The sequence below is a fragment of the Plectrocnemia conspersa genome, unplaced genomic scaffold, assembly GCF_051122295.1.
Source record: "Plectrocnemia conspersa isolate PC_06_02 unplaced genomic scaffold, ASM5112229v1 ptg000001l, whole genome shotgun sequence".
Classification (NCBI taxonomy): domain Eukaryota; kingdom Metazoa; phylum Arthropoda; class Insecta; order Trichoptera; family Polycentropodidae; genus Plectrocnemia; species Plectrocnemia conspersa.
The window spans coordinates 15,845,137-15,869,745 of NW_028277165.1; the positions used below are offsets into that span (position 1 = coordinate 15,845,137).

General features: G+C 31.7%; 1 protein-coding gene across 1 annotated transcript in view; it reads right to left on the reverse strand.

Annotated features, from left to right (window-relative positions):
- csw (protein tyrosine phosphatase non-receptor type corkscrew) overlaps positions 1-24,609 on the reverse strand; it is a 284,151-nt gene that overhangs the window by 233,797 nt on the left and 25,745 nt on the right. Inside the window, exon 4 of the mRNA XM_088198450.1 lies at positions 10,227-10,395. Within this exon, the coding sequence (XP_088054576.1) occupies positions 10,227-10,395 (169 nt within the window). The remainder of the gene's footprint in view (positions 1-10,226; positions 10,396-24,609) is intronic.

Below are 24,609 nucleotides of genomic sequence, written 5' to 3' on the forward strand. Positions count from 1 at the left end.
CATTTTCCGAGAAAGAAGAACCACCCCTGGGTGGCAGTACAATTTTCTCATACACACGTTTCCACGAAATTTCGTATGCACAAATTCATAATAAACTCGTAGTGTGGGAATAATTTGATATCGGAGAAAGCCTCCGGGATTCCAAACAGCAGTTTATTGTCTTTCCTCGAAGCTTTTATGTTATCGTTGTCCCCCGAGTGAATTTATTATTTTTTTATACGACCCCCGCGTACGTAACGATGCACATATAGCATGTGTCACGACATTTTTATTCGGGGATTACCAACGAAAATTAAGCCTAGTTCATCTATTATACAAAAAAAATAATCCCAGTTCGACGAAAGCGTAAAGCTCTACCCGAATCTGCGAAAATAATCCTTTTGCGTCGGCGTTGTGTTTGCCTCGTATTAATGAAGTGTTTCGTATTAAAACGAAACGTTTAACCCAACGAGGATTCAGTTCTGGTTTTAGAAATTGTGTATATTCTTCTGGGATTAGTTATTTGAGGTATATTTATTGTGTAGCATAAAAGCATAAGAAAAATAAATATTATATAAATAATACATAAACACTACATATAAATATTTATTTAATTTTAATATATATCAATAAAATGTTTTCCTATAAATTAGGTATACAACCTTGGTCATAATTAGCGTTTTTTCTTGAAAATAATTTTTCGAGAAAAATGCTAAATCAAGAAGCCCGATTTTACGAGAATTTTTTCGAAACAATAATAATTTGTGCGAATATGTACGAATGTTTTACAACCATTGCGTAAGAAATTTTTTTTGAGAAGCTTTTAATAGATGTCGGAAATATTTGAACGGCAGAAAAATATTTATGATTTTCTTAACCACTCTAATCTGCCGTAATCTTAGGATCTACATTAATAATCAGATAAGAAGAAATGGCTCCGCTTGGGAATCGGCAGCTTGCAAAAATGTAAAGGGCTTTCCACAGAGCTCCGCCGTAAAATTTGTTCTATTGTTTTCTTATATTCCAAATAAGTTTTTATCTGTTATTGCTAATTTTCTGTACGATTCGTGTATAAATACGGAAGCACAAAATTTATTCGTAACTCGTGCTCCTTCAATTATTCGCGTCCTTTATACTCGAGAAAATCAAAAAGTTAAAATGAGAATCGAAAACTAGAATGCCTAGTCATAATAGATAAACGCCTTTTAAAATGTTGCATGAATTTTTACAATTGCATATTCTAATCAAAATATTGTTAGTAAATAACTTTAAGTAATATTTTTGTTCAATGCCACTTATTGAATTTGCAGACTAAATTTAAGTATTACATTGCAAGTACTTCAGAAGTCTTCAAAACTGACTGATATAAAGTTTTCAAGCAAGGGGTCATCTATCTCAATATAAACGGTGAGCAGAATGGTCACAAAGTGACATAAAAATTCTGCATAAAAGAACGAAATAACGTAGTCTGTAACGTCTCAGACTAGTAACGGGTTCGAGTCCCGGCAGCGGAACTTAAATTTTATTTATAAAAAATGGGCTTTTATAATAAAAAAACCGTCCCTACCTGCAGTGACATCTACTGGTTGTAAAATTACACATAAAAATTTATAATCAATTATATAGATGTCACCGATTCCCAGACTTTTATTCTGTTGGTTATTACTTACTTGTAAGTATTCATTATATCTGATTGACTTACTCAGTTAATACAGATTTACTCCGTTATAACGCATTGGGCTTACGCCTGTCATGTCACAATGGAAAATTTATTAAAAAATTAAAAAAGAATCTATGGTTCTGGAAGCGAAAATATAATGGTGTTCATTTATATTTGATTTATAAGTCATTTAAACGACCATTTTGAATAATTTCTAAAGTTAGACCACACAGGTATATTTTATTACAATGTAAGAGAAATCTCGCGACTAAGCAATTGCATTGATAATTAAAAATATTTAATGGACCGCATGAAAAAAAACAAGTCCTAAGACGTTAACCACATATAAGACCCTTAAAACTTGTATGAAAGAGATGTGCGATAAATAATTCATTCTACCCTGCGCATAATAGTGGCGAGAGTGATCTGGACCGTTTGTTTTTTCTAGCGTGAACAAACTTCATGGGTGAGATGCAATTAACCCGCAAACATCCTCATTTACGATTCGCTAGAGCTGCCTAGCATTATAAAATATGTTACAGTTGGTCACAAAGATGGTGAGAGACGAGCAGAGTCAAGCCAAAAGATTGCATCGACACGAGAGACATTAGAAGATCATTCAAAAACACATTACGACACATCCAAGCCGCTCTACCGAAATCACAGCCGACAATAATACAACTCGACACGTCAGCGAAGACTCTTAAATTTAAACTCCACGCCTGATAGCGGCATCTACATCCGTCTAAGCAGCTTTTACGGCGTCTATTTTGGATGCAAACTCACATAGTCTCATCGGCCTAAAATCTGAAAACTGAATTAGATTCGGCAAAAATCCAACAAATATAAACCTTAAAATAAATGTTAGAATCTACTACAATTTTTGTATGAAGAATATTTCCAAATACGTTTCATACTGATCAGGTATTATGTTGCTTTAAAGGGGTTGATGGTATTGGAATGGTCTTCAGCGGACTATAACCGAATAAAATATTTAGGATTATATTATGTAATCTGCTCATTTAAACCGTAAATCTCGAGTTAAACTGCGGTAAAAACTATATGATAAAATCTGCTAGTCGTTAGTTGAAAGTATGATAATCAAATCATAGTACTGTTTTTAAATAAATCGATATGTATTCTAGAAGTATTAAGATATAACACATGAATAATTACTGTCCAACTACTTTATCAAAAATTATATTTGTTTACAATAATATACTGGGAAAAAAAATATTTTTTGATAATTAATATGCCCAATGTATACTTAGAAACGAATTTTGATAGTAATATGCAAAATAAAAGAAATGCAGAAGTCGAGAAAAGTTAAATATAATAACAGCTAATGCTATTTGTGAACACGTGGTTATATGGTTCAGATAACAGGTGATTATTTTGTGCCCTTTAGAATGATGTATGGTAATCATGTAAAAAATAATATCAAATCCCACTCTATTTTTTTAATTTAAATTATTTAGCATCGGTATTACAAACTAAATTGCAAAGAGTAATACCTAATTTATAGGAAAACCTCGTTTAGCTGAACGCTCGTTTTTCATTGTTGTCGTGAAATACATGTATTTATTATAAAACTTTATAAGTGAACTCCCTCTGTTTTTTTTTCACAAAAGCACTCCCACATAAAGGCGTGCAGACGCCATACCAATTTTCCCTTTGTTCTTTTACTTTTGAAAACCTATATTCGCAAATAAATCTAGATCACGTACCAGTGAACTGAATCAACAAAAAAGATCGCCTTTTACGCCACAATCAACGTTTTTATACAGATATTATAAATTGTAGCGTGGAGGGCAAAACCATTGATTGAAGGTTATCAATGTGGCAATTTCATTGAACGGTAAACTTCGAGACAATAATTCTCTCTGTAGTATGTTATAAGAGAGTACTTTTTGTTAAAAAGGAGAAGCTCCGAAGATTGATCGTTAACGGTCCAGCGGCTGTGCGATACGAATCTTACGGTCGGAGAAGAGAAACTCAATGTTATTAAAGAAATATATAACATTTCGTCCAAGATAATAAATCGACCATTATTCACTATCATACCTTTCGATATTACGTGCATATATTCAGTGAAGTAATGGAAAATGTTAGTGCAAACCATAAATAATATTGTATTACATACATTAAAGTTACAACAATTTATTAGATAAAATTGAGAACAAACGATGAACTTTAAAACTCGTTTAACTTTGAAATTACCATTTTAATATTGTATGAAAGATAATAATATAAAATAAAGCAGCGAAGATTTTAGACAGCATGATTCATTTAGAATATTATACTAGTTATAGCAAACTAAATATATTGACAAATTATGTAAAAAAATCTTGAATAATTATATATGATTTGAATATTTTTATATGCCGTCTAATATGCAAATTTATGACCTTTATTATATATATATATATATACACCTGTGTTCCCAGAGAATTTTATAACTGGTAGCAAAATTCAGTTTATATTTACATACTCATATCAATCAGTAGACATTAAGAAGGCTGGAGATTTAAACTTTTCAGTAGATTATACCCCTAACATTTCACATAATAATCAGTTGACTTTATTTATCAGCTATGTAGCACCTGAATATGATTCACCAAATTCTTTGAGCTAACATATCACTCATTTAGTATTTAACTATCTCACTACTGAGTTTAAAATAAACTTTACAAAATGCCGGGGACAGTCTTGCGACAAAAAAGGCTGTAGCAAAAAATCATCGAAAAAGAATTCATTCCTTACGCTAGTCACTCTATAAATTTGGTAGGCCGTTCAGCTGTTAATTGTTTTGGCGTTCTCAGTGACTTTTTTATTATTTTTTCATCTTTCACAAAGATATAGGCCGCTCTAAAATCACATCAGGAACCCTAGTCGAAAGTGTTTTAATTTAAATTAAATTTATAAAATATTTATTATATAGAAACTGAATATATTATTTTTTAATTTGATTCATACTTCGTTTGTGAATGCCACAAATATCAAAGTAGCTGAAAACAACAGTATTTAACAGCTTTCTAAATGAGCTATAAAATAAACAAAATTAAGAGCGACACAACAAACCGAAATGATGTTATTAACGCCATTAAACCCTTTATCTGCCAGCGCAAAAGCTCACACGCCCACGGTATGTTTTTACTCAAAAACGGACCGTTTGCAGCGAACCCCTCCGGAGCTTTATTGCTAAAGTTGAACTTTGAATTTTTAGAGCCAGTTTTAAATGTCAAGTCAGGTTTTACAGACGATAACGGCTCTTGTTTGGCCACCGACCCGAAAGTTGGCAGATAGTGAGTACAAAATCACACGTTGTTTACGACTCTGCCTTCTTAAGATTGTGTCGAAAATTTTGCAAATGACTACGTCAAAACTTTAAGTAAACTCTCTTATGCGCGTTTTGATTAATGACTAATTCTACGTTACGAACCACGGAAGAAGTAAGTAAATAAACTTTTTATACCTACACGCTGTGCGTCTTCGCGTATTTTTTTTACGAGAGAAATTTGACTGTATTTTTTCTGTTTATGTGAATGTGGCTCTTCGTAAGCCGTGCAAAATTTATGGTGGGAAATAAATTCATATAAGCAATATGGCCAAGTTTATCCAAAAATATTTCTTTCTGTTTTTGTCCTGTATGGATTGTAAAAAGTATAAAAAAACAGTGTTTTTTTTTACTTTTTAAAATCGTTTATTATTTGATATTTATAATTTGCTTTGGTGTTTTTATAATAAAATGTTAACGATTTAATAATAATTAATTATAAAAAGTAAGACAATAAATTAACCCTTTGCACTCGTCATCGTTTTCGTACTAGGTATGTCGCCAGCTCGGGAAAAATGAAAAATGTTAAATTCTTTTTAAAAATTAAAATTATATATGTAGAGCATTAATATGAATAAACTAATACCAAAAACGAAAAAATCAGAACAAATACTTGCATTTCTCTAAATTACATTTTAATTTTTTTTTGTTCTCTCAAGTACCATTGGTTTACATCCATAATAATAAATTAACACAATAGGGCGACAACCCATTTTAAAATATTTATGGGACCAAAAAAATGTTTTAACCATAAATAAATAAATATACACAAATAACAAAGACATGCCGCTCAGTTTTAGATATCTCTACCTGCGAACGTAGAAAGCTTACATCGCTTGCAGAAATACAAAATTGTACCGTTATACAACAATTTAAAAATCCACAAGTTATATCTATGTTTATATAAACTGATGTTAGGTATATTTTTAAAAATAAAACACGTCCCATCATGAAACGTTGCAGTTAATGTCATATTATTTTATATATTTCTTAATTAAAAATAGACAAAACTTTTAATGAGTAGCTTTATGGTACATATTTGTTTGTGATTTTATATATTCGAGCTAATAATGCTTAAATAGCATATTTTTATATAAAAATAAACAAAGTGATGGACGAAAAAGGGCACTACGTTTAATAATATGTGGGATGTTGATTTATTATAAATTAAAGAAACAAATATGGAAAAATATTATTTTTTAATTTTTCGTAAATTCGCAAGTTCTATTAATATACCAACTCATCAGTGTAAAACAACTGAAAATAATCAATAGGTTGTATACAGTTTGCGGGAACTTGGGGCCCAGGACATTTATCATTTGCTGGAAATATTGCTATTTATAAGGTACATTGTCATTACTAGTTATTATTCTCTAATTTTCTGATGTGGTGCGATTTGTTTGAGGTACCGTTTCTTCCTCGCTATTATTTTAATTGCCTGTATTCGATTCAAGGCAACAGGCCTAATTTCGACGTTACTTTCTTTACTATCATCATTGGAAGATGAAAAATCAAACATGAAATCCTCCCCATCACTATCATTACAAAACATATTATCATTACAATCACTATATTTAGCGGTAGCAATGTTTTTTTACAATAAAATTTAAAAAAATAATTTCACAATAAAATTTTAAAAAATTAAAAAATTAGTAATTAAAACAAAATTATTAATCGGTCTAGTTTTACTTAGACACAAATTATGGACACCGAGACACTGTCAAAAACCCAATAGGCAATAAAAACGTCACCGACGCGTGTCTACCGAAGGACGATCGCCAACCATTGCCTTCGGGAGAAATCTACGGCACATCTGCATTTAAATTTAGTCATTAAAAAAACCACTTATCGCGATAAATGAGCTCTCCCCGGCTTGATTCATGTAAAAATGATATTTTTTTGATAAGTTATGCTTCTTGAAATTCTTGTCTACAACACTGCAAAAACGCCATTCAAAACATGCACAGGAAATACCCAAAAATCGACGTTATATTTCATTAATTGAAATGGTGCGCCTGACGCACCCTATGAGTAATAGAGAGCCAACGCTGGTGCGTCTCACGCACCTTACGAGCAAAATGTTTTGAAGGGAACCATCGAAAGATACGTAAAAGATTATTGAAATGGCAAAGACTAAACTAGAAATGTGTTCTAAGTGATCCATTACAAACGCAACTGGTGAAGTATTGCATTGAAGTGGAACAACAATAATATGGATTTAAAAAAACGTTTCAACTAATAATTAAAAATTTTATGAAACACTCTTTCAATGGCGATAAATGAATAGCCGGAAGAAATTGGTTAAAAGAATTATTCAGAAAAAATCATACTTTGCCTATGAGAACTCTACAAGAATTATCAACAGCTCGAGTTAAGGGATTTTCTTAAGAAAATGGTAATCGTTTTTTGATATTTTTGAACCGAAAATAGATAAATTTTAATATTTACCATATAGACTATTTAACTTATATGACACTGTAATTACTGTTGTGCAACATAAGCATAATAAAGTAAGCCTTAAGGGAAAAAATAATTCTGTATGTCGAACAAATTAGAATGAATGCTTGCAGGACTTAAATTCATCCTCTTATTGTTTCTCCTCGCAAAATATGGCACCAAATGAATCGATTTCGGCCTGTCATGAATCCAAATAGGCATTTTTTATAAACTTTAGAGAGCTTGCAGAAGTTGGCCTAGTTTTGTTGGACCAACTTTAACTTCCGACAACGCATTTGAAGTATTTTGAAACTTTCACTACTAATTTTGAACCGCAACTAGGGTGCTCTTATCAGAGTCAAATAATATTGCCATCTCATTCAAGTCCTTTGCCCTATATTAACACCATTACAATCCGGTGGGAGAAGTCAAGAGCTGGATCAGAAAATTTAATAACTTCATCACCTTATAACAAACTATTAAAAGAATCGCTTGAAAAAAAGAAATACAAAATAAAACCAAAAAAAGTGACCAAAGTAAAATAAGCTTGATGTCCATTCTCATCATCTAGTTTTTTTCTTTCTAATTTCCTAATCTCAAAGATGAATATCGTGTTGATTAATTAAAATCGAGCTAGGTCGTACATATCTGGTATTGAAACTTCTTTAATACAGCTCATACAGAATATCTTACATGTATTAAAAATAAAAAATAAAATTTATAAATGTTTATCAACTATTCTCACTTTCGATTGAAGAAACATTTGCAAAAAATTAAATTTCGTTTCTAAAATATACAGATTTTACAAAAGGTGTCTCATATTCGATACCTTTCATTTACTGATAAAGAAATTTAATCAAGCAACTTTGGGATAAAACGCGATTTAATGCCAATTTCAATTCATAATACGCCTTAGCTTTGCCATGATAATATAATACATAGTTGTAAAAACAGACCCTTTTTACGTGATTAATAAATGTTACTCTCATGGTAAAATGTTTGTTGCATAGTTGTATGTGCTAGCGTAATATAAAAAGTAATCATACATGATCAGGTGTTGAAAAATGCATATTAACTAGCAATAAAACACGAGTGAATCCAGTAATAAAGCTGGATTTATTTAGGGGCGAAAATCGCGCAAAATTGTTATAAATAGTTATTAAGGTAAATGGGCGTTTAACTCTATTCCTTGTGTTCGTATACAATTACACATATATTTGATCGTTTTATAAGCGCTTTTCAACGTTTCCTATCTTGAATAAAATAGTAGAAAATTACACTGGCAAATTAAAGACTGCGAGTTAAAAGAAACAGACGGACAGACAGAGGCGGAAAGAAGCGAAGCACAAAGCGAAATTGTGAAACGAGGGGGCAAAAATGTAATTGAAATACGCCATTCGCGCTTTCCTTCTTTCTCTAGGTGAGATGATTTTTTCTGTTTTTTATCTTTTCTGCTTAACCGAGAACGCGCCTCGATTCGAACACTTTGCCGGAAAATGATATTTGTAAAGATTGAACCGTTTGAAATTGCAACGGCTTAACCGAGATTGCTTTTCAACCCTTCGTTCCTTTACTCTCCCATTGAAATGTTGCTGTTGCATAAATTTGAAATGACATTTATTACTAGCAGGTACGCGTTTTCTTAATGTTTGAAAATTTATTCAACCGACGTACCATAAGTTCCCATAATTCATTTAAATTTGAGAATCGAATTGGAACGACACGATGGCACATCTGCGATTTCAATCGCATAATCTTTATTTAGTATCGAGATGTATCGAGAATTTCATTTTATTTTTCACATTTAATTAATTTAATAATTCACTGTATACGCTTCTACACACCTACACGTTAGTTTATTCACGTGACTAAGTGAAACAACGTTAAAATTGTTTTCAGCGATATTTAATTAAAGCACCGGCATCCAGAGCTGCTGTTAACAACCTGACCGCCAATTTGATATTGTGATAATAAAACGTGGGTAATTTTAACTTTAAAATTAGAAATAATGACTTAAAAACGTGTGAAACGTATTAAATATAAATATATGATTATTTTATTTATTCTACCCGGCGGCGGTATTTTATTATTATTGTACGCTTAATACAATGACAACAAAAAAGTATTTCTTAAAAACAACAAGTATCGGAAATGTACAATGTTAGTGTTATAATAACCAGATTGAAAATATGCTGACATATTCCTAAATAATTACATATTATATATTATATAATATACAATTTGGCCGCCACGGTATATTCAATTGATGTCTGATATATCTATCAAAAACATATTTTCCTAATGCTGAAGATAGATCGATACTTGTACTTTACAACCATTCGATTTTAACACACGAACGATCTCGTTGCGAATTTCATGGACGAACAGACGATGGGCGGGTTTCGAGAGCCAACAGGACTACATTTATTGCGGGTTTCCTTTGGTGGAAATTCCACGTCTGAGAACGTCTGAAAACATGGCCGCAGAACGGATTGAAACGTTCCGACGAGAAGGAGGACTTTATGGCGGAAAATTCCCGGCAGAGGGGTGAGGCACCATTAGTACCACCAGAGTTCTTCAGCAGTGAAAAAAATCTTTGGATCGAGTCCAACCTCGTGCACGTTGGTATGTTATATTTACGTGCTCATTCAAGATGTATTTTATGGCTCGTTTCGCTTTCGTGCCTCAGTCGCCCTCGATAAAACGCTCCCGTATAATAAACGTGCCAAAATAATTAAATTCGCGATTATGTACACAGTGCAAATACAAGACATAAATATTACACTGTTGTCGAGATTGAGATTTAAATCTAACCTGTTCATTTCCAGGATCTGATCTGCGATTCGGCACCGTTGATGATGTGGCTGTTGACGGCTCGTGTCTTTCGAAGCGTTCAAATTTGAAGCTGTTGGATCGGTATAATTCGTTATCTTCTTTACCCTTTCTCCTGCATAGTCTTCTCGTTATAGACAGCGATCTTGGTCTGTAAATAATATAATTAATAATTAATATTTATTTTCCGAACGATTATAAAAAGGTGGTTGTATAAAAAAACACAAAAGATCGTTGTTGTTTTATGTCGAATCAACAAAATATTTGGAAATTTAGTCTGTATTACAACACAGTATAACCCGCAATACAAGCATGGGTTACAAACCGTAAAAGGCCGAATAATATTTATCACAAATTCAACGGTGGGGGTCGCACTCTTCTTAAAACATTTCATTTCCTTGTACTCTATACCAAACTCTGCGTTGTTTTATGTTCATAAGTTTGTGGCCAAATCTGCCTAAATATGCAACCCTAAACTAGAACAATGCTTCTTCAGACTAGACCCACAGGCTGAACGCAGCATAATTATGTATATTCGCATCCACTTTTATGATTAATCATTATGCAAACATTTAGACGAAACACATAAAAGAAAATGTATTCTAATATAAGAGCTAAAATATCTGATTTCTAGGAAGTTAAGAACTCTCGTCAGAAGCAATAAAATCCTTAACTCATTATATTTAAATAATTTAGGGTTATTTTGATACATTATCCTCATAAATAAGTATATTAATATAAAAATTCAAAATAAGAGTGATTATCAAAATATTTTGCCTTTACTTTTGCCTTTACCCTTATTTCCAACACAACTATCTGCTATTTGTTCTCAGCATTATTAAAAAAAAAGCAGTTTAAAAAAAATCTATATATATATATATATATATATATATATATATATATATATATATATATATATATATATATATATATATATATATATATATATATATATATATATATATATATATATTAAATCTTCGGTAATGAAATAGGTACGTCATTGCTAAAATATTTTAAATTTTTAAGCATTTTTGTTTAATAAAATGACAGCTTAAAGTAAGATACACATTTTATTCTATTAATTTGCAGTTTATGAGTCTGATAAAGTTATTAACTATCACGTATAAGTGGAACGATTTTCACAAAAATAGCCGGTCTCAATCCACCCGTGTTCTTACGATACTGTAAAGAAGACTTCTGCGTTAGAAAGCGAAATTTTTACAAAGGTGTTTTATATTTAAAAACACTGGAGAAAAATTGGCAATGAAATAAAAGGCAGTATGCCAAAATCCACTGGAATTATAAATCACCACCAGAAAATTAAAACAAGAACGTTTATGAGACCCTAAAAAAAGTCAATAGTGAACAATATCATTGTATAGTCCATCCAAGATGTTAACGCTCATCATCGTTGTGTTGGAAATAAGGGTGCGTGTACGCATGCATGCATACATACACAGTTTTCCGCGAATTTGTTTACACCGATAGGAGAACGTTACCAATACTAAATCTGCGCTGTTTTAAGGGTAGAGTGACCTTACGTTGGAAATTTAATTTAAAATTATAATATGCTATATTTTTATTATAAATTATTATCATGTTGTGATATTTTGTAATCAATAAAACAATTCCTGTAATATTCTATTAGTATTTTAAAAATATCATATTGAACAGATATTCAACCTGGAGAGTGATACCAAAACTGCTCTCATGGTTTGAGTTAAATATGTATATAAATAAACAAAATAAGTAAGAAAGTGATATTTTACACTGTCCTCAACAAATTGAATTAAAAAAGTAAAAATTAATTGCACTTGTATATTCACATGGTCACCAAATTATATTTTCTCGCCAATACTGTGACGATGAGCGTTCATATCTTGGACGGACTGTACTTATTGAATCACGCTATGATATTATTGCGCTTAAATAAAACACTGTATTAATTATCGTGAAAGGACAGTGAATCCACCAGATAATAAACTTATTCACTAATGGATCGGAAAAACATAAACGTGTCATTGCAAGGAGAATATATTAAAAAAATAATAAATTTTTGACACAGTGAAAAAATAAATTTAAAAAACTGAACATATTTATTAAATCATATGCAGCAATAATATAATTAACGATAGATAACACTAAATTAAAGTTTATAAACAAATAATTTATGCTTTAGCAGTGCTTTTTTATCTCTCCTTTACAAATTCGCGTTTTCCTCATCTTACTATCATTATACTTGAATTCGTCAAAATCTGTTTCTTTTAAATCATTACCACAAATTATATAGTAAATTTACATTATGCAGATATACTATGAGTTGCCTTTTGTCACTCGTATAGTCTACCTGCACTCTCTCTCTCTCTCTCAGATATTAGAGACTTCACCACATACGTACCTACATGCATTATTTACAAATAAATGCCAATCCTCAGTTCACTTAAAATTCCAAATAAACTTATTAGTTCTAATTGGGTAGAAAAGGAGTCGCTTCCGGTTCGTTAGTCCTGTGCTATCAGACCAATCAATCACAGCCATTAACGGATTCTATTTCCGGATCGTGTTTACCAGGAAATCATTGCCGTTGCAGCGAAGCGCACCAGATGAATACTCCAATTACAGTGTTTGCCTTTTAATATAAAAATATATATAAATATTTCCATTCGCGATATAAGTACATATATATATATATATATATATATATATATATATATATATATATATATATATATATATATATATTATTAAAATCTCGGGTTTCATCGCGATTTACACTTACTGTGACACTCCAGTCAAGGAATTTGAATTTAAATTAGTGATCATGGCGGGAGAAGCAAAGCCGAAATATAGAAATAAAGTAAGTGTAAATCGCGATAAATCCCGAGATTTTAATAATATATATATATATATATATATATATATATATATATATAAAATAATAGTTTCCGATTAAATATTTGACACATATAAATTATACGTGAATTACACCTAAAGAGGGACGTTATATCCTTGTTAATAAACTTAATCAGTTAAAACTTTATTAAGTAACCTAATACTGCGATACGGATACACGACAATGTAGCCAAACTATCTGGGGCGAAATTAAACGGTCCTTAAACTCAATTGTGCGACAACACATCATCAATTTAACTTAAATTGTGTTAATATGCCGTTAAAACGATAATAAGTAATCATTTTTCATATTATTTAAAGCTATATTTAGATTAAGTAGGACAATTAAAAGCAAAACACGAGTTGAACAAAGTTTATATTGAAAATATCGTAAGATTTCTCGCTGTAAAAAATATGATAAAATTACTGATTTAAGTTTATGAATAAAATAACGTAAAAGTTATTTATTTAATCGCTACAGTATTTTACATTTGTTTATGCCTGATCTACACTCTCTGGAAGTTGCCAAGGTTGGCCAAGAACGGAGAATATAGTGGATTACTTCGGTTGAGTTCGGTTCTGCCTGCTCTAAAATCTCTCGGAAGTTGTCCAAGGATACCGAGAACGGGAGGTAAAGTGAGGGTAATTCAGGCGACTTGACCAGCTTCGAGCGCTTCCGAACATTGTCGGCATTTTTCCGAGTCAAAGGGACCGAAGTCGGAGCTGCTCCTTCGAGCGCGTGCGGTTTCGCTCTCTCGCGAGTTAAGTGACGAGAGTGAGAGAGATAATGATATGGTTTTTCGCAAACTGAGATAGAACGAGTAGCTCGGTTCAATTTCAGTATGCGCGTAGGCGTCCTATGGTTAACACGCACGTCGAGCGCTGCATCGTGGTCACGTAGTCAAGTTATAATACCACATGCTTATCGGGGACTTCAACAGACTCTTACTGACATATTTGAATATTTTAGGGCACCAAAAGGGATTAATTATATTTTTGATAGTATATTCTTCTAACAGATGTCGTTATTATATTTTTTTTCGTATAAAATTAAATAATTAGTGGTACTTGATTTTGTTAAAAAAAATCGTTTCGAATATCCTTATGTATTTTCCTAGATCGATTAATATAAATGTCACACCATAACAAATTCTTATTTAGAATCGATGGCGACAAATTCTAGAATAGTCACAGATGTGATGTTCGTATTCTGAAGTATCATTTTTATGCCTTATGGCATTTTGCAAAAACCGACAAAGATTTTGCGTAAATTGATTATTTACGACCGAAAAGTTTTCACTGATATTGTATTGGTGAGTGCCCACACAAACTTTTATAATTATCAGTAACGTAATTTTAATAATATGACAATTTAAAAATTGCGAATATTTGGCACATTTTTCGATCGCGCGCAAATATGCCAGCTGTATATGACAGCAGCCGCCGTACGTACGTCATTCACGCCCGTCGTCCGGACGGCATATAAAATTTGTGACAGTCGGCGACCTTGGATTGACTTTAATTGAACTTCAGTTCGGACAACTTCCAGAGAGTGTAGTGTAAGCATTAGATGACATACTATCACTTTAATACATTAACATAGTATGATAAAAAATTTGTTTATTGCCTCTTAAACAAAAACATTTTTCTGTCTACAATTGTTACTAAGCCTATAACATTTTAAATATAAAAAAATGTACAGATTAAATTGTGGATAGAAAATAAAAAGCAGAGTGCTAACTCCCGCCTAGTCGATTATGATTCATTATAAAAATATTATTGTATTTTGTTAAACAATAGCTACTATGAATAGAAAATGAAATTATTTCATCAAGTTTTAGGATATTTAGATATTTATACGATGTTTAAACTATAATGTATTGCTAGGTACGAATATATTTTGTTTTTACTACTTCATGAAAATAAATTTACTACTCACAAAGTAACTCGCTTCGTGTTATTGGATCGAACTATATTTATCTTGAAGCTCATATTACTATTATATTGTTAGCTGGACAGTAAAGTTTCAGTAGGTTTCAGCCAAATGATAATGGAGGTATGAAACGTCATTGTAAACCCCTATAAATACATTATTAAATATTAGTTTATAAATAATTAATACATAAATCAAGTCAACTTCAAAAATATCATTAACTCCGTGTTATGCACTGAACTGTGGCTTTTTTATAAATTAATTCTTGAATTATATTAACGAAAAAGCAGTCAAATTTATCCATCCCTTAGTCATAAAAACAGCATACCCTAGAAAAAAGGTACACGTGCTAGCTACATAAATATCCATGTACTGTGTGTGTATAATAAATATTCCTACGTCGATTCCAATATTTACAGAGAATATAGCCATATCAAGGTATAGTGGATATTTATACGAGCGTATGTCATGACCTTATGGTATTGCCATAAAAACAGCGTACTATCGTTCGAAAAGAGGATCGAGTGAATGAAAATATGATGAGGATGTGTGAAGTATACATATCGCCCCAATTCCAAGTGCTTTACCTCCGAAATGGAAGTGTAAGTGAAGTACAAAGTTCGCCGTTAGGTCACCGGTTGAATAACCCTTCATTGAACAAACGCCAAGAACTTTTGCAATAGCCGGTTTATAAAAACTTCCGGTGTAATCTGAAACAGTCATAGGCAACGAGATTATGGATATAATAAAATATTAATAATAAAAATATATGACAATTTTACTTTAATTTAAAATTTTAACTAGAACAAGAGAATGCTACTTTTACTCACTGTTATACTACTGGTTTATAGCAATGGTACAAGTCATCGCTTATCAATTTTAATGTCGTATTTTTAACACAAATAAACCCACAAAGGTTTTCAATGTCTATCGTATCTGGAAGATCGGAATTAGTGATTATTATAATTACAAGTTCGATAGATTACCTCGGATTAGGTTTTCGTAGCTTTGCCAAATATCAGGTTGAATAACGAGGTGATTAATCTTAGTTGCTAGGACATTAATGCGATATAACAATAAAAACAAACGAATAAAAATACGATAAATATATTTAAAATATAAAATATATATTTATATTCGTAGAAGGTAATTAGTAAACTACTTCGTTGTAATCCTTTCACTAATAAATTTGCTGTAAAACTTCTACTATTACATAGTAAGTCAATTAGCATCTGGGAATATATGAATACATAATTATTTTTATTCCATGCGCATTTGTGATCAGAATAAGTAAGCTAAATTATAATATGAGCTAGTGTGTAGCATATGAATGCTTATGAAATGTTAAATTATTCTTGAAGGTGAAATTTAGAATTAATTAGTCACCTTAATGAGAATAAAATACTTAAAAATTAATAGAGTTTTGTGGCGACCACACATATAGGCACATTTAGAAGGGCGATTGTCTCATTGTTAATGACCGTGATCAAAAACGTTCATTCATTAACAATGAGACAAACATCATGGCACAAGAGGGATTTTTTTGACCACACAACACGGGTCGTTAAGAGAATCCCATTTGTGAATCCCTTTTCGAAGAATTCGAAAGCCTGGAGCCAAGCAAAAAACTGGCTTTCAAAAACGCAACATCCGATTTCTCGAATTCTAAGAAGCCATTGCAGCGATTGGTTAGGAGATTGATGCATAATCGCGATTGGTCAACTAGCGTGCATCCGCCTAAGGATATAAGCCCGGACTCCGACGAGTAGAGAGCAGACGGACCGAGATACGAGACGGCTGAGGCACGAGACAAGAGACGGCCCAGACAGCAGAGCCAGCGACGCAGACGACCAGAGAGCTAAGATCTACCAGCAGCCAGCCAAGATCTACATGAACCAGCCACGCGCCCTCACCGACAAACCTGAAGATCACACCTGACACTCGCCGCACGCAGCCTAAGAACCCTGAGCATCATTTACGGCCATCACCACCTGCGCCACGTACACCTTCATCGCGAGAAACGTCACGCCGTAATCGTCCATAGTCAAATTTGTAATTATAACTCAATAAACAATCTAATAGAATTCACCGAAGAGTCTCATTGGCCGCAAGGTCAACCACCCCTAGGCTACGCCCCCTAAGGTTTAAATAAATAACAAAAAAAAAACTATAAATAAAGATTTTTTCGTATTGCACACATAAAATTTTTAAAAAATTAGGAGAATCTTGTGCATATGATGATGATATGAAAGAAGTAAAAATTAGCATCATTGAACTAGCGCTTTCTATGTATTTATTTTAAACAAGAAAAACATAATTGAATTAAAAGCTTTTAATCGTATACTCTTTATTTTAGTCTCACCGCGATTGCAGCTACTAAATTAGAGATGTCCAACCCGAGGCCCGCGAGCCGCATTCGGCTCAATCAATGTTTTTGTGCGGCCTACCTTCGGCCAAGTTATTACACATAAACGACACAAGATAAATGTTCAAAGAAGAGTAAAAAATTGTATAAAAACCCGCGTTAATTTACTGAGACCAAAATAATCATCCATCAACGAGGAAACAAGGCAAAAGTACACAAAATCTCACGTTACGACCAAAAAATCACATAAATAACACTCGAGTGTTCTTACTGTAAATATTATTCGGCATTGAAAGAATATTTCTTGCGAAACGGTCATGGAAACAATAAATCACCTGATTCACAAGATTGTAGTATACGACCTTGGACAATGCCCATCAAGCCAATGTCGCTTTCGTGTCTACCTATTTCTCTGTTCTAAAAAACAAGTACATCTATTGGCTATATGATTGTGATTGGTCAGCAAGCTTTGAAACATGATTTAAAAAAATATATAGTTTCTAAGAAATTTGTGTATTTCTCACTGCCTTTGTAACAACAACAGATATTAAGGTTTTGGCCCAACTTGCCATTTTTATTCGAAGCGTCGATAGTGAAGTTAATGTGACTAAAGAATCACTCGATGGTATGAGCTTAAAAAATACAACTATCGGAAAAAATATGAAATAAACTGTCATAAAATGTTTGTATGCCCATTGACTAAAAATTAACAAATCTAACAATCACCACAGCTTCAATGATCTACAAGAATATTGGCGCTGATAAATTAATTTTGAACATAGAAATGCCATAACAGAAAACTTAAAATCTAAGGATCTTTTAATTTGCTATTGTTTTTTATAAGTTGAAAATGTATGTGCCTAAGTATTTAATATGGACCATGTGATGTCAGTTTCAATATTTTGCTTAAGAACTGAAATCTGACAGATTGTTATCAAAATATAAAAAGCATTCATAGCAACTCAAACTTTATGAAAGTCAATTGAAATCAAAAAATAATCCATTTTCCATTATTAAATAAATGTAATAGTGAAAAATACATTTTTCTAAATATGCACTAGAAATTACAAATTTATTGGGAACATTTCAGGAGAGTACATTTAAAGAATTACGAGAATATGCTAAAAAAAATTATGTTCATTTGACATAATTGTGGAATCAGCTCTAACAGATTTGCTGATTTTGTGAAACAGTTATTAGTTACTAAAAATTAATTTTCTCCATTCGCAACTTCACTTTTTTTCGAAAAATCTGAGGGTAGTAAATGACGAATGGGGTGAGATATTCCATCAATATATGGCTATTATAGGAAACCGTTTTCAATGGAAATGGAATGCTAGTATGATGGTAGATTACTTCTTGTTCCTTCAAATATGTGATACATCATGGTCACTATAGAGACTTTGAATTTGTATGATAAATTTAGTCCAAATCAGTCATCAAAATCTTAGATACAAAATCTTTGTTGGCCAGTGTAATTAATAGTTTGACAAATAACAATTTTGGCGTACGACGACGAAAATACCTGTAAATATTAAAAATTTCAGTGACAAAATTGAGAACCAGATTTTACATTAAAATATTATAAATGTTGTTTTATTGTATTGCTATATAATAAATGTTATATTACTGTATTTTAAATATTATTTTTGACTGTATTTTAAATGCTATTTTTTACTATATTATAAATGTATTGTTTTGTTTAAATAAATATGTGCGTCCCACAGTGTATTTATATTTTAGGTTTTGCTCCAGTAAGCAATTTCGGTTGGACACCACTGTATAAAATGATGACGTTTATATGTTTATAGTACACACAGTACAATAACCAGTTAATCTAAAACGAATGTAAGTATTATTAAATTAAATTATATTTGATTGTACTTATTAATAATACAAGAAAAAAATATTTCTTCTTGCAACTGTGGTAACAGTTGCCAGGCTAACAATGTTTAATTTGTTTTTGTGACAACGTCCGTTGTTGCTATCAATAGACAGCCAGATCATTAGATCGACCCATGGAAACGATCTTAGAATACTTTTTTAATATTTTTTAATTATTTGTTTCGCCCGAAAGCTCCTCACTCGCCCCGATTCCAATGCATTTCTACAGCACTGATTACAAGATAAAGTAGGCTTGAATCAGCCAAGTCAAATATTTGGAGTTCTAATAGCGACATTGAAACTAAAATTATATGGTAGCAACCAAAAAGCCTAAAGAAGTATAAATAATGGGTGTCGATGATGATCTTCCATTAGAATTAGAGATAGCGTTTTTAATACAACCACATTCTCGAGCTGGAAAGTTGGTGTATGGTTTCACTGCAAAAGATTCACGCTAGTTTGACACAAATAAAACTGAAAAATAGATGCAGTAAAACTCTGGGAGGTATGTGATGACATTTTAAGTATATATGTTTTTTAGCAAAGCTTATTCACGGACAGCTTATATCGGTACGTTTTCAAATATCTTTTGAAAAGAGGTGTATTTGCTGGCTTAGAACTTATATCAATTCAAGACGAATCGAAAAATTCTCCTACAATAATGCTTGAACCAGCAAAGCAGTTGAAAATAATAAGTATATTCCGTATGTGTATAATATAATAATATACACATTTAAATATCTACCTTTTAGAAAACATAAAAATATATTTTATATAAATCCTGTTTCTTCAACTTAATTAATTAATAAGAATTATAAAAATAGACATTTCTACTTATATGGTAACTTTTTTATATTGTTATGCATATTTTAAGTTAATTGCTTTTATATAAAAATAGCTTTTAGAATACTTAAAAATACGAATTTATATTTCCATTTACAAATAGCACGCGTATCTTTTTTTAAATTTTCTACATTTTCTTACTTATAGAACACGAAATATTAAAATAATAATATGTATTTGGACTTGAGTGTTAATTTAGTAAATGTATAAAAATAAATGTAAATATAGAAACGTATTTTTACGTCTTTAGAAAGTTATTTTTATATAGTAGAAGCAATTTACTTAAAATATACATGAAAAGCAAAAACTTATAAGTGCAAATGTCTATTAATATACTTCTCATGAATTAATTAAGTTGAAGAAACCGGATTCATATAAAATCTATTTTTATGTTTTCTAAATGGTGGATATTTCAATGTGTTTTACAAGTTGGCAACGTGGACAACATCTGATTAGTAATGTAATATAAAAATTGCAATAATAGCTTATATGAATATGTATTGATTTGGTGTAATATGGTAGGTAGCTAGAATTGAACCACTTAACTTTGTGATGGTGTTACTCATCAAGTGCTATTGATAAACTAAAACCAATAATTATTTTCGACGTACATTCTACTTTATTAATAATAGGCTTTGCAACAGTCTTACAAAATCCATTTTCGTTACATTTCTCTGCAGATCGATAGAAAGGTTCTGATAAAGATTTTTGGACAATGATACATAGCACGATAATTTCTCAGAAAATGAGACAATAAATAATTAATATAAATATATATATGTAAAAGTCCTTATATTGATATTCATGTGAATTCAAAATCTCAAGTGATTTAGACATAGCTTTAATAGAGAAAAGCCAAATGATTTAAGACATTTCTGCTGTGAAAACCGATTCTTTGCGTTGAATTTGAATGAGATGCTGTTCTAGCAGATTTTTTTCCCAAGCCTAATTTTTTTTAAGTTTTATGAAATATACTTTATAAATATTGAATGCATGCAACAAAACTTTTTTTTTATTCTTCTACTAATAAAAATTGCTTAGAAAATTTTGTCTTAGTGTTTAAAATTTAAATATTATATATTTGAAGTAAAAAGGCAGTTTTACAAAACATATCACACATTTTCCACAACACATCTTACCCTATGAATAAAAAAGAAAATCACTAAAGGGATACAAAGATCACCTTTCAAGTCACAAGTTGAATAACCAGTTATAGCCCGAGCTTCTCTAAAGAAGGTAATTTTAATAAGTTTCCCCGGTTGAAAAGATTGGCGTCTACTGATTTACGGGTCCGAACCCCCGGAGGGACCATAAAAAAGTTTAATAAAAGGGTTTCGTCCTTAACGCACTCGAGGCTTTCGAGAGGAAAATTTCCAAGGATTACGCTCAGACTTGGTAGCTACGAACTTCGACTCCAATTTCCGACGTGGCGATACGTTTTTATCTCCTAGTGGCTGTGTATAAAACAAGGGGATTTCGGGGTTTAAATTTATATTCATCCAAAACAGCAATGGCATTCGTATATCTTTTTATTTTCCTTTTTTCCTACATCGTTTTCGGCTTTGTTCGCGGCATAACGTATTCAGTTCGACCCGTTATTTTGGGAACGTTACTATTTTTGAAATATCGATTTTGCAGGAATGCTTAATGAGTTTATCCTTAAGGATATTTGTATAAAGTGCGGCTCGCAAAAAGGCTTTTACGTATTAGCTATATTATATGTTTTATTGTTTCTAGAACTACTTCAATAATATAATCTAAGCTTGAGCATAATAAGCCTTTTTTATTATTTTTTTATTCCAGCAGCTGTTGATTCAGAATTTTAATTGCCTTTAAATTGGCAATATATTTCAACAAAATTTTACAGGGATTTAACGAATCACTATACTATTTTAAGCACACACTGCAAGCACAAGGTTGCTGCGACTTAAGACTGATAAACTCTACCATGTCACGTGGAACCTAACAGATACAGTAATGTTGTCAACTTATATATTTATTTCAATAATATTTATTGTACTATATAGTATAATATATTAGGGCCACTTTTTTATTTTTATTTTCATTATTTTTTAATGTTATATATTTTAATTTATTTAAATCGCGCGAAGGAGGGGGCGCGTGGGAGTTTTCTCTTTGGAGATTTAGTGGCAATGAATTGCTTCACAGGGGGACAAATACCGTTCTGCTTAAAACAGTTTTACAAAAACAACTATTCTTATATGATTGTTCGGTGCCTGTTTCGCGCTTACTACCGATTACAGTGTGAATCAATGTCCGAGAGTCTGTACGAGAAGATCCGGGCTTGCTGGCTCGCAAGCGTTCTGCTGCTATAGCGATACTAATATCAAATTTTGCGTCAAATTTTGAAACTGGACTTGAAATTACACCAATAGAGATTCAATTGCTGTAAGATTTAAAAGCCGATGTTTGGATTTCAGGAAAAAATTCGTTGAGACAATGTTCGAGCGGTTCACTAATTTCAATATTTTATTCTCAGTCATTTGAACGGAAATGTTACTAAGCTGAATTGCAGCCTCAATGACCCAACTTAAAGCGAATATTCGTCAAGAGATACCCAACATCTCACGCACTTTGAGTCATAGATTGTTTTAAAATTGCTTACGGCCCATCCTGTACTTTAACTAAAAGAGACATTTTATTTTTAATCGGTAAAGTATTATATTTACTATACAAATTGGGATAATTGAAATATTTATTTAGTATTGTTTTGAATATGTGTATATGATTCACGTTTGAAGATAAACATACATATGTTGATAGAATTTATTATTCTCTCAACAGCATATGTATTATCCACACCAGGGATCAGCAACTTGGTGCCCGCAGGCACCCGAGTGCCCGCCGCTAACTTCGTAAAATATATACAAATTTAGGGGGCGTAGCCCTAGGGGTGGTTGACCTCGCGGTCAATGAGACTCTTGTGCGTATCTAAATGGACTATTTTATTACGTGATATTTACATGTGACAAATGGACGTTTACGGCGTGACGTTTCTCGCGATGGAGGTGAAGGTGGCGCAGGTGGTGATGCCGGTGGATGATTCTCAGGGTTCTTGTGTCAGGTGTGATCTTCAGGTCTGTCGGTGAGGGCGCATAGCTGGTTCCTCCAGATGGCTGCTGGTAGATCGACTGCGTCGCTGACTCTCTGCTATCTCCGGCCGTCTCTTGTCTGGTGCCTCAGCCGTCTCGTATCTCGTCGGAGTCCAGGCTTATATCCTTTGAGGTAATGAGCGCTAGCTGTCCAGTCGCGATTGTGTAACGATCTCCTAGCCAATCGCTGCAGTCGCTTCTTTGAACTCGAGAAATCGGATGTTGCATTTTTGAAAGCAAGTTTTTTGCTTGTCCAGACTTTCGAATTCTTCGGAAAGGGTTTGCGATGTGGTGATTTATTACCTCGTCCGTACCGCTTTGTCACAAAATGGACTCTCTTAACTACTTGTGTTGTGTGGTCAAAAGAAATCCCGCTTGTGCCGTGATATTTGTCTCAATTGTTAATGAATGAACGTTTATGGTCACGATCATCAACAATGAGACAATTACCCTTTTAAATCTGGACCTATTTGTGTGGTCGCCACACAAAAAAATTAATTTTTCAATCAAAAAAGCAACAGATTTTTATAATAAAAAATGTATTTAAAAAAATGTTATTAATGGAAAACACACGTGAAAGATTTCTGATTCCTGATCCACATCGTCAGAATTTTTTTCATATGCAAATTATTATATATAATTTATGTGAATCTAATCAATATCAAACATGTATTCTTACTATATATATTGACATGTGTATTTAATTTAATCAAAAATTATAAAATAGTATTCTATATTTGTATTTATTTTAATGTATAATAACGATATTAACTGAACTGCGGAACTTATTTCATTATAAACAATCAAGATATCAATTCATACTGCAATATAATTTAATAATAACTTAAGCTTATTTTAAACAGAAAATAATTTTAATTTAAAAAGACTTTTCATAAATGCGAATTTTCTTAATATTTTTGATTGGCTTATAACACAATATAGCTTATTTACAAAAATGCGGTTTCAAATTAGGTGTATAAAATTTATTTATTTAAGACGAAATAAGTAAAAACGTATTTTTTAACTTCATATCTCCTCTATATAATTATTTATCTTTAGGATTTGATTAATACTTAAAATTTCTATCTGTATAAATACACAAAAAGTTTGTTTAATTTATACTGCTTTAATGTAATCGCTGTTTTTTTTTATAAATATGTTTTAATTATTTAAAAAATGTATTAAGCTTTAATTGCTATCGCAGCGAAAAACTTTGAGATCGTAAAGTTATATTTAAAATAAATAAAATGTAGATATATATTTGGCTTAGTCTATCGAGTATTAGGTTTTGAATTTTAATTTTACTCACACTTCCACTTTTACTTACATTAA